Source organism: Numida meleagris, chromosome 3 (genome assembly GCF_002078875.1).
Source record: "Numida meleagris isolate 19003 breed g44 Domestic line chromosome 3, NumMel1.0, whole genome shotgun sequence".
Classification (NCBI taxonomy): Eukaryota; Metazoa; Chordata; class Aves; order Galliformes; family Numididae; genus Numida; species Numida meleagris.
Genome location: NC_034411.1, coordinates 97,124,221 through 97,136,352, shown reverse-complemented (window position 1 = coordinate 97,136,352; position 12,132 = coordinate 97,124,221). Strand labels below are relative to the sequence as shown.

General features: G+C 39.8%; 1 protein-coding gene across 2 annotated transcripts in view; it reads right to left on the bottom strand.

Moving 5' to 3' along the window:
• TAF1B (TATA-box binding protein associated factor, RNA polymerase I subunit B) overlaps positions 1-12,132 on the bottom strand; it is a 46,001-nt gene that overhangs the window by 33,200 nt on the left and 669 nt on the right. For both annotated transcript variants that reach the window (XM_021390477.1, XM_021390476.1), the window contains exons 2-7: positions 11,693-11,791; positions 11,274-11,361; positions 9,367-9,464; positions 8,966-9,061; positions 8,424-8,556; positions 4,964-5,120 (exon numbers count right to left, since the gene is read on the bottom strand). In XM_021390477.1, coding sequence (XP_021246152.1) covers positions 4,964-5,120; positions 8,424-8,556; positions 8,966-9,061; positions 9,367-9,464; positions 11,274-11,361; positions 11,693-11,791 — 671 coding nt within the window. The remainder of the gene's footprint in view (positions 1-4,963; positions 5,121-8,423; positions 8,557-8,965; positions 9,062-9,366; positions 9,465-11,273; positions 11,362-11,692; positions 11,792-12,132) is intronic.

The window sequence follows — 12,132 nt, the reverse complement described above, 5'->3', positions numbered from 1 at the left end:
ATAAAATCCAAAATCATTTATTTTGAACTTGCACCCCAATAATGCGTTTTTCACTAAAAACTGGCACACAGTTTTCAGTAGTATTTTGGATTTTTTTTCCTCCAGATCCATATTATGTGATTTCACAACATGTACCAATAACAAGACACCAGCACCTCCAAACCCGGCGCTTATCCAATACCGATGCTCACAGCAGGCAAAGCAAGCACTGAACAAGCCTGGACCTTCATGATAGAACGGCCACTGCTCTCATTCCAGATTAAAGCCTACTGATGGCTTCCCACAGGGCTCAGAACTGCCTTCCTGTATTACTTTTCCCTAGAATTTGTTCAAGTAATAATTTAGACTGGACTAAGTTGACACTTCAAACAGACCAGACCCTGTTCTTTAAATGGTATCAGATTTGAAAACAATTTTCTCCCCTGTGCCAGCTGTGCCTTCTGCACAACATCCCTCTGATCTTGCTACACAGACTTAGCCTACAAACTCCTACAGTGTTGGTAAAGCCGGGCTCTGCATCTGCTCCCAGCGCGGGGCAGGACCTGCACGCCCCGATAGGTGGAGAGGTCCCCTCCCAGCAGCAGACCAAGTTCCTCATAGTTCACAGCCATCTGTCACTGCCACTCACATCATGTCTGAAGAAGAACAAAACAAAACCAAGGCACAACAATGTCTTCCCTAACAGAGCACTCACCTCTCTCCTCAGCCACGGCAGGACACAAACACCTTTTCTTTCCCACTGCAGCACCTTAATCACTCCTTGCTGGGTATTACAGTGTATGTGTAGGGAAACTGATTAAAATTCTGTTTTAAGGGCTAGTTACTGCAGCTGGCAATATGTGCTGCCCCACATGCCTGCTGAGATTACCATCCAGACCCAGCACCAGCTGCTGTGCTTGCCACCTTGCTCGATGTGCTCACAGCCGCCCGGCAGCTCTGCGGCTCGTTGCAGTCAAGCTGCAATAAATTGAACAACTTCAACCTGAGGAACGGTTTGACAGAATGGACGGAGCTAACAAAAAGCTCAACATAATTAGTTGCACTTTGCTCCTTCTGCTCCAGCTGTGTGCTCCTGGGGCTTACCATTCTCTTCCACAAATTTAACTCGCAGCAGCAGCTAAAGTGCCCCTGTGACCCTACTATAAGAAGGGAAGAAGCGTTTCTTTGCTGCCATCTAACAAACGGAGGCTAACAGGCAGCTCCCTCAAGTGCCACAACTGGCTTCGCAAAGCCAGGAGGAGGGAAGCAAGCAAGCGGCTCAGCTGAGCGACACCTGGTAGGGAGCACTGACACAATTAGCTGCCAGATCTGAGAGGTGGCCCCAAGAAACTGAGAGCAGCAACTCCTGAGCCAGCGCAGCACCAGCTGGAGGACAAACAATCAAGGCGCAGGGTGTGGTGTGGCCTCGATTGCAGCTAAACCACCCGTAACAGCTTGCTGCCTCCCAGATGGGAAATCCCACCCTCCCCGCTGCCCTCTGCATCACACTCCTGCCTCCTCCCTGCTGACAAAAGCACTTGTGTCACTTCTCCTACCGAGGATTAGACTGAAAACAGGCTTTTGTTTTCCGGGGTTTGATTTAAAACAGGCAGATTTCCAGACTCTGCTGACATTACCACCGGCACAACGTGGAAAGGGACCATGCTGAAGCAAACTACAAGGCACTAAATTGCCCAGTGAAACTTTCTTCTGCATTAGTTTTCTGATCTGCTTTCAGCTAACGCACCAACAGCTGGGTGAATGCTAGTACCCAGCTGAGAGAAAATGCAGCAGTATCTATGCAAGAGGCGATACAAGAGAGAAGCAACACCTACAAACACGGTGGTTATGTGTTTTCAGATTTTTGCTTTTAAAAGTTCTCAATACCTTGGCTTTACCACGTCAAAACATTGCAACTGCTGAAAAAACAATGACGACACCTATCCTAGCCTGAAATGACTGTCTCAGTGCAAAAAACACGCTCTTCTCTCAGGTGGAAAGCTGTTTTTACATTTTAAAAATCCATGAAACAGCATAAATAGTCTGCTAGGAATGCAACATACCGATGATTCGGGATTTTAACACATACTCAAAAAGCCCGGATTTGGAACAGAACTTGAGAATAGTTTCTACTGCCTACTGTTTCTCCAACCCTGTCATTTAACAGATGGGTGATCAAAACACTCGCAGGACAATGTTGTATCAGTGAAGTGCTTGAATGGCACATACAGTCCGTGTTCTTTTAATTACAGCTACAGTATACATTAGTCAGGGCTAAGCGCAAAGAAAATCCTGCATACTACCAGGAAACGATGCATCTGTTAAAGCCACACAGCAATGCCACAAACTGATTACAAGTTCAGTCTTGCCACAGTAGCCAGGTATAACCTCATTTGAGAAGCAGTAGTTCTCAGCCTCTCAAAGCCTAGCACCTCATTTCCCCCCCTCCCCCAAACTCCCAATTTTGTTAATTAGTTAAAGAATACACTGCATGTAGAGCGTTGTGAGATTACTCACGATGGAAAAGGATTTAATATTACGTAGACTAGAGCAAAAGGTTGTTAAAATGTTATTTTTAAACCAAAATGTCCCTTCCAGAGGAGGTAATTGTAGTGTTTTTCTGCTAAGTGTGTCAAGTAGCAAGGAGGAGCGTATTTTTGGTGTAGTAAATCCTTTAAAACCTGGCAGGTTGCCCCAGTGTGGTGCCTAAGCATGTGTCACAGGGGAGGAGCGGGAGTCAGCTGACTGCAAGGCAGGGAGAAAACCAAACTGAGGACAAAACAAGGCAGGACTTTTAAGCACAACTGTAATTCAGACGGTTTAAATAAAACAATTTGCTTATAAAGATTTAAAAGGTAACGCTGAATATTTCATGTTTTCATCTCTGGTCTGTCGCTATTTTGATCTGTATCTCAATGCATGCAAAAATGTTAACATTGTCTGAATTTTGAGCTTAAATATTCAGGCGTTAGAAAACAAGAGTTTGATGGTAGTTCATGCAGTTGAGAATTCTCTCCCCTTCTTCATCAAACTTGTGAAAGGCAAAGGCCTTAAGGGTAGGGAGGGAAACATGATAATGTAATTACAGTCTTCTACAGCTATCGTATCATTGTAAAACTTTGCAACACAAATTCTTTTAAACATCACTTTTTGCGTTTAATTCACTTCTTATGTTCTGTGCATTTGAAGTCACCGAATCCTTCCAATCCCCCACTAGATTCATGGGCTTATAAAAGAATATTAAACCTATACATAGTCACTAATTAAATGATACATTCTTTCAAATCATCTTACTTCAGTTTCCAATTATTAGTTTCTGATTATGCCAGTAATTGCATATTTGCTATATTTGGTACATGATTTTTTTTAATTTTATTTTTATTTTTATTTTTTTATTTTTTAACAAAGACAAAGGACGCTCTCCAGGTTCTGGATTTTCTTGGATCTTTTCTGCAGTCTCCAGATTCTGAAGTGTCAAACACAATAATACACCATTAGCATGGAATCAACACAGTTCACCTAACTACTGCATTTTAGTCTGACTTACAACTGAGTTTAACAGATTTTTTTTTTCCTTCTTATTGAAAGTTGGTTTTGATTTCTACCATTTCTTAACCCACTCAATATTTACTTCTGTACTGCAGGGTGCTACTCTGAATTCTGAATGCCATGGCATTTTGCTGAACATTTTAGTAACATCTTTTATGCAACAGCATATCCAGTTATGCAAACATGCAACAGTTTGTGTGATTGTGATTGATGAAGGCAACAGCCACCCCCTGAACTTAAATCAAAGGATTAAACATCAGTTTACAAATAATGTACTCAGCATTAATCGCTATAGTTCAAGACATACAAACCTCTCTTGTCTTGAAAGTACTCAGAGAAGAATGTTTCCATCGTTCTCAGAAAGCTTGTACAAAGCTAGCAAAGTGCAGGGGGGTCAGCATCCAAAGGGGCAGATCAGGCACTGGGATAAACTCACCTTGTATTAAACCTTCAGCAGCAATGCTAGTTACATCCATCACATGTATTGCCTTGTCTTTTAGCCTACAGGTTATATACTCAAAAAAAAAAAAAAACAAAAACTGAACAACTGAAGCCTACCTTATCAATTGAATCTTGAATCGGTAATCAGTTTTTCCACTATTCTGTCAAAGTGGAATTTGATCTGCCCACCTACAGTTACTTGATCATTCTGTTCCTTACATTTTGGCAAAAAAAAAAAAAAAAAAAGACATTTTCCCCATATTTCTAGAAATGGATAGTATTTCAACAATGGTTAAAAAAGATCAGCACACAAAGCAACCCTTACTGAATGTAAGCTATTTTGACCTGATTTAAAATATTTATCACTAACAACAAAAAAATGTCGTCAGTGTAATCCCTTAAGAAAACAAGGAATGTGTTCATATCCATGTTGTATGGGGAAGAAAAGAACTACACTGTCAGACTATATCATTAGATCATTTTATATCTACCGTATTAAAAGCTCTTTATTCTGAACTCTGATGATTACAAAGAAGGACTTCCTATATTAATTTCTGTGTCCCACTCCATTGTGTGAAGCTATTTAGTTACCTTCCAGATCACTGTATACTGCTGGCATTGTTTGCATGATGACACTGACGCAACTCCCAGGGAACATTTACTCACTTAGTTTTGGCACGATGACAACAGCAAAAATAGCAAAAATGTGACCATGCCTACCACTCCAGTGAATCTTAAGAAATTTCAAAGGAGACAAAAAGCTTCTTTGGCTCCTAAATCTTCTGCCTTGGAGGTCTTTGAGTTTCAGTGCAAGCAACAGAAGAGAACGTTCTCAAGCAGCAGCTGCACAAATTCTTGTGTCAGAGAATAGTTATGGATACTAAACATAAGGGACTCCTCACTGAGCGAATTAGTAACAAGACAACAGTAAAGGGCTCATTAAAGAAATGTTAGTTATAAAAGTAACAACTATCTCAGCAGAGACCGTTCATACCTTAAGAGATCGGATAACGTCATTGGTTCTTTCAGCCAGAGTAATGCCATGTAGCAAAACGAAAGGGTCATTGGCATTGACATCCTCAGTTTCTCCTTTCGGTTCTTCGTTACATATAAGCTACCATCTATCGATCCAGAGCATACAGAGGTGTTTTCTTTGGTTTATGTTAAAAACAGAAAAGACAAAAAGTAATTGATACGACATACACACAATCCATGGAGTACAGAAAATAAGACAAAGGAACATACAAGTACTCTTGTTCAGCAACTAGTAACATTTCCAAATCATTACTCTGCAGTTGTTTGGTAGTCACGGTACTTTTACTACTAAACAGCTTCACTCTAATTTATTCATCTGCCATTATATGAGACAACAACCTATCTCCTAAACAGCTATCTCAGTTGAAACATTGGATCACGTGAAGAGACCTCATTCTGGAACCCCTAAAAACAGAACCTTTTGGTGGGAGCTACACTTCCCAGCTTTTCAGAAGTCTGAGTTTAACCACAGTCATGAGCTGGAAATACCATTTTCCATTTGACAGATAAGGAAGCAGCGGAGAAATGAAAGAAAATTGTACATGCTTAAATCAACACCTTGGAAATGGGGATTAAAACAGTTTTAAGGTTCCACACTGCCAGAGCTTTAACAAGAATACAATCTATGCTGCAAAGACTTTACAAAGTTAAGGTATGTATCTGTCTGCCATAAAGTAGGTTGCTGTTGTTTTTTAAATTTAAATTCACTTAAAAAAAAAAAAAAAAGAACTTTAGAACACAAAAGTATCAAGTGGTAAAGAAGGTTAAAAAAAAAACACAATGAGCCACAAACAACCAAACCTTCCTACATCCTTACTGAGATGAATCACTAAACAGAGAGAAGCAGCAATGAGAAACTTAATTCATGGGAGTGACTTACAAGTTAGGAACCTTTTCAGCAGGGAAACCTTGGAGTTCAGGGAAGGAGGAAGAAAAGCTCCTCTTCCCTACATCATGAACTAGCCAGGACAAACAAAAATGTTTCATTTCTAAAGCACACCAACACAAAACATCAACACTGACTCCGTAGTGACTTTCCCCAGTGTTTCCCCCACAGTTCCCCTGTCTAGGCAGAAAGTGTAAAGACTGATCCACAGGTCCCAAGCTGGGAGCTGCAGGGCCACAGCGAGCAGCCTGAGCAGTGAGCTGGGCAGCCCCATGGTTGAGCTGGTAGGTGAAACCCAGGTCTGTGAGGTGGCAGCGGGCAGAGGTCTGGCACCCACTGACACAGGGGCAGGCAAAACTGCAAGTATTGCATTTCTGAGTCAGAATTAGTCTTTGATGCCACCTACTGGCTCCTCAAATGAGGGTCAGTAGGACTAAGGAGACGGCACACAGGAGACGCAGACTAAGAAATGGTGTGGATGAGGGGATCCTGATGTCTGGTGTGTATAGGTGTGCTGGAGAATGAAGGCAGCAGCATCAGTTAATCCTTTTAGTCAACAGCTTCACCTTTTACATGGATACATGTGCTTAGGCAGCTTCACGACTGAAGCTTCATTATTAATTTCACATTCCACTCAATTTAGAATAATCCTCATTATATTTGCGGCTTTAATGATAGCACACAATTTCCTTTTATTTCTTGTAGCTTACGCAAGAACATGACAACATACAATTACACACATCTAATAATTTAAGAACTTAATAAGCTTCCCTAGCAATATCTCAGCAGAATACTCAATGGAATTTGCTATTATCCCTACACAAAAATAACAAAAAAAACTAGTAAAAGAAAACAAAAAAACAAAACAAAAAAAAACAAAACAAACAAACAAACAAACAAAAAAAACACTTGCATGTTGGAGCAGCCTCTTACGAAAGAGAGTGTTGAGGTTTCCAGTCAGTAGCAATAACAACTCAGTAGAAATGGCACAGAAGAGGAAACAAATCTTCACCATAATTTACGGTCTACTAGAACACATCTAGTATTATTTATCAAATTTCAATATAGTAAACAATTGCTATGCTTGTTTGATTGCTCCAAAATGTGCTTTTACTGTCACTGAGCTCTTATCTACTTCAAGGGCTTTTAGTGAAATAGGTATGATTACTTAAAGGTTAATCTGTTCTGCAAAACAACAGACCAAGAAGAACATATTAAATTATGGCCTTTCTTAATGCTAACTTTTAGAAACATATAGGAGGCACGATTCCTAAAAAAGAAAGGAGTTCCTCTAGTCATCAAAAAGGGAAGAATTCAGCCAAGTATTTTCACTAGAATTTTTTCACTACGTTCTTTCTTATTTAATACATATTTGTATAACACCCTGAATCTGCTGTGTATGAACATACAGAGACTCTTCACTTGCAAATCTTGACTTTTTAGTATATTAGGACAAAAAGTGCTTCCATTACATTCTCAAAATTTTGCATCACTATTTTTGCCCCATTTCCCCCTCTCTAATCCTGTTCAAAAGTTTTAAAGTTTCTTAATATTTCTAATTGCTGTAGGTCAAGTTTCTCATTCTGTTTTCATTTCTTGATTGTAGGAAATTAAGAGAAAAATATGCAAGGACAAGATTATATTCTTCTGACGGTAGACAGGCAATATCACAGAAGCACAAAAGTAGAACATAAAGAGGATCACATAACATGGGAAGAGCAAACACTTAAACAGAAAAGAAGGAAAAGGCAAACAAAGAATCAAGCATAAAAGAAGAATAATGAGAAACTCAAAGTGCAAGCAAAAACTTTCAAATATGCTTTGAACTGTATTTCCATTATTAGACATCACAGCACTGCCTGACATTACACTTGCCCAGTAACACCAAAGACTCCAATTTTCTGTAACGTTTTAATTAAAATGTTTAGAATTCTGTCAATGTTTTCAAGTTGATTTGTGAATAGAAAGGAGAAGCTGAAGGAATGATACAAGAAGACTCTGGATGAAAGAGGTTATAAAGAGGGTAGTAAATATAATGCAGGACAAGAAACACTGTTAAGAAAAGAAAATAGATAAATACGTATGGGACAGGAAAAAAACACATAATACGCAGAAGAAAAAGGAACAAGAGAATCAACTCCTGTTTTTAAACAGAGAAGTTAAGACTGACAGCTCTGCTGTTAAACAAGTGCTTATTCTTTAGAACTCCAGCATTTGTGAACATGCAGCTTTGCAGATAAAATAGCTTTCTCTTTCCTCATTCCAGACAGAATGCATGGAGCAATGTGGATATAAAATACAACTTCCCTCTGCATTTCCAGATCATTTTCAACTTCCATTTCCTTAGAGGGAAAAAAAAAAAAAAAGAACTCTTCTACTTCAGGTAGAATATAAAATACCTTTGTGGCAAATAGGATTGAAAACTCTACACTTTCCAATTACACATCAACAAGTCCTTCCAATTCATTCTACACAAATACACCTAAGATGTATACAAGAATGGTTTCCAAATACTTCACTTCATTGCTCCTACCTGAGACCTTGCCAGCTGATGAGGCAAAGCTGCAATCTGTCTGTAGATCCCCGTCACTTTCAGAGACAGATAAAAAATGAAGCAGGCTAGGTCTCTCTGGTTCACTATCCATATCTGTACTGCTATCACATACCTGTTTTTTGTAAATAAGACATAGTATTATCTACTGTTAGTTAGTGTTTTAATCTGAATAAGACAAATAAAGCATAACAGATACAAGATCTAGTAAATGAAGTTGAAACCCTGGCTATTCACGTATTCACTTGCTCTATGAATCACCAGTATGTAAAGAAAATAAATATTTTCTCTGTGATTCTGTTACATTTTAATCTTCTACAATGACCAGAAAGGAGGCTATTCATAGAAGCAAAGTTTAATGAAATAAGTAACTTCAGGAGACTGGGCATATGGTATCCCATTTAGAAGACATTCTCACTGAAGCGAGATTAATTCAAGTTAGGTATGCATCTTAAAGAAAGCTTTTTGTTGTTATTCTTTAGAAGAGATATCCAACATCTCATAGGATCTGAGCTTTTACTTACTGATAATGCCTTGATAGTTTCACCAGCTGGTCTGTTGCAATATGCCTGTTGGCTCTTCTGAAGGTAACGCCTCCAAAAATTGCACAGAACTTCATCCTGGTAAATACAAATGGACAACGATTAGTGCGAAGCTTAAAAACCATTAATTTCTGAGAAAACAGAACATAACTGCTAACTCGGGGACCTAAATAATATTCCAGCTCTGATTTCATTACCACCAGTTTTTAATTCATGTTTTATAACTATGAGAAAAACTGAGTTTGTTTACATGCACTCCGTTTTTCTTTTAAAAGAGAGGGATTTGATTTACTTGAAAAATTACAGTAACTTTAAATAACACCCCTGCTGCACTCAGTGCGCACAACTCACAGTTTGTAGAATTCACACCGATCTCTACATACCTTCATTTGTGGGCACACTCCTAATGCTTCCAAAGCTTCAGCTTGTTGCTTTAGTACCAGCTGAAAGCCTTCACAAACATACCATTCCCAGCCTTCATCTATTAAAAAAAAAAAAAAAAAAAAGTGTTTTTTTTTAAATCTTATGCAATGTATTTCCACTTAATATTCTGTTATCTTGTAGCAGGACAGAGACATATCTCTATTAAATAACTTCAGATCTGAGAGCAAAGACCATTACACTGAATATTCCATTAACTTCCACTTATTCACAGGCTTAAGAAAGAAGAAATACTACTGTACAGGTGTTGTTCTAACCAGATTTCCAAATGCCAATATATGTCACTGTCATTTCTAACTCAGCATTTGTAAACAAGTACAGGGTTGCCTAGTGACCAGTTTTAAAGTAGAACCTGGTGCTAAAAAAATGAAATGTCCTTTCTTCCCCATCTTGAGCACGGGAAACTGGAACACATTATGTTGCAGTACCTCATCAGGCAGAAATAAATACAAAAAAATATCGCCATGTTCTTCACCACTGTCTCTCATGGAATCATACAAGTTTAAATGAAAGAAAGTTTCTCACGCATTCAGAGCTCCTATCATACCTCAGCATAAGATGAATTTCATAAGGAGAGAGCGTGCTCCAATCTACTCACTATTTCCTGAGACAGCATTACATCTACTTTCCATCATACCTCTCCATATTTACAAGTCCCTTCCACAGGCTTTTGGTCTTAAAAATTGTCTCTGTAGTTCCCTAATCCCTTTGCATTCAATTCTGCACCTTTTATTCATTGTTTTTCCTTCCAATCACACCTTGCATCTCATTATCTTAAACGTTATCTGCCCCAAGTTTCTCCCCTGCATTAAGGATGCTGGTTTTACCTGTTAACCGCAGATACAGCTTAACTCTACACATCTATGAAAATAAACTGTCATAGTCTCGTGTAACTGCACTTGCAAAAGGGACTGTATGAAGCTAAGAAGCATGGGAGATTGCTAATGACAAGCCCAAGATGAGAAGTAAAAAGCATGAAGTCTCCGCTCTGACTTTCAGAGCAATACGGGAGAAAGGCAGGTGGAGGTGTTAAGGCTGTTCCCTTCTTCACTCCTCCCTTCCACTTTCCACAATTGTCCTTTTCAAAGGAATGTAGTCTTCTCCTGCCACTGCAGTACAGCAAAGATAGGTCAGCCTATCAGAGATAAAGATAACTCCATGCTTCATGTAGCACTGTAATGCATTTTTGCTCTTTGAAAGTGGCCACAACAGCAAAACAACTTTCCAGCCACCAGAGTACACACACACAGCTCCAGAAGCAACCCTACTATAACATGCACAGCATATCACCATATTATATATGGCTACTGCTCTTTTGAATCATGAACTTAAGTGCAGAGTGACTCTGGATGAAAGATGTACCACTGAGCTACCTCAGACTAGCTACTCTAACTGCACAAAATCCTATCCACATAGGTCTCTGTGCAGGTTACAGGGCCAAGTGCCCACAGTGCAAGCCAGGCACAGATTTTGAGAGCGGGACCATTGCGACACTTCCCTTACAGACACAGACAACTCTTTTGTGACAGTCATCACAAGGAAAGAACAAAGGGATCGCCACATCTGAATGAACACCATGAGTATCTTCAGTGAGCAGCGGCCTGCACGGATCCAAGTGGCAGAAACACCAAGCCCAACACACAACATCCAGCAATTTTACGGACACCACCTGTGCCTCTGGCACTCACTGAGGCTGGGGCTGCTGAAGGCTCTGGCAGTGTCTGGGGATGTATTACGTTCCTGTTCCTGGTCCTTTCTAGCTATCTGCTTTCAGCCACTGTTGAAGACAATGGACTCAGTGGATCAGTGCATCCACTGTCACACAGAACACAGAGTTTTGTGTACATACCAGTTTTTTTCTCACTTCTAGAGCCTTTGGAGATTGTCTGGATTCTTGCATTAGGAATAACATCAGTGCTTACAACTTCTCGAGTTCTCTGCAAAAGAGTAACACAAATTAGCAAGGAAAATGCCAGGCCTAACTTGCATCAATTGCTCCATCATAAAATGCAAGGGAACAACTTGTTCTATTTTCTTAACTTAAAGCAGACAAAATATTTCATTCAGAATTAGCAAAAAAAGATTATTGCTGTCCTGGACATACAGGTGTCATGTGTCAGGGTGTCACAGCAGTGCTGCACTGCAGCACAGCGGTAGCCAGGCAGTGCTGTTAGGGCACACAGGTCACACCATCTAACATTTCTGTAACCTAAAACGAAGACATAACCAAAACAAAGCTGTTTGAAGGACAGCAGATTTGCTTTTTACCTCGATAACATTGTGGCAAGTTCTGCAATAAAATCTGCCTCCATCAGTGATACCCCAATTCACTTCTGAACACTGTGCGCAGCGCTCATTAAAATCTCCCTGAAAAGAAAAAACAAATGGTTTCACATGCTTAAGTACAGCAGATAACCCCACTACAAGGCTACCGCACAGCTTTTGGGATTAGCTACAGAAAATACACATCCTTGAGGTGAGTTGATGCAGACAACAGGTAGTGGCAGTGTTTGCTATGAGCCCATCCTGAACAACTAACGTGTGTAGCTGGCAAGCACCAGCTCCTGTGCACGTGAACTTCAGTGTAACGGGAAGTTAGTAACTAAGTCAGTACCCTAGTGATTCACACCTAGGGTGCAGGGCATGATAGAGAAAACAATGAAAAAACACCCATCAGAAATAGGAAGGGGAATAGAATCTGGGAGGTG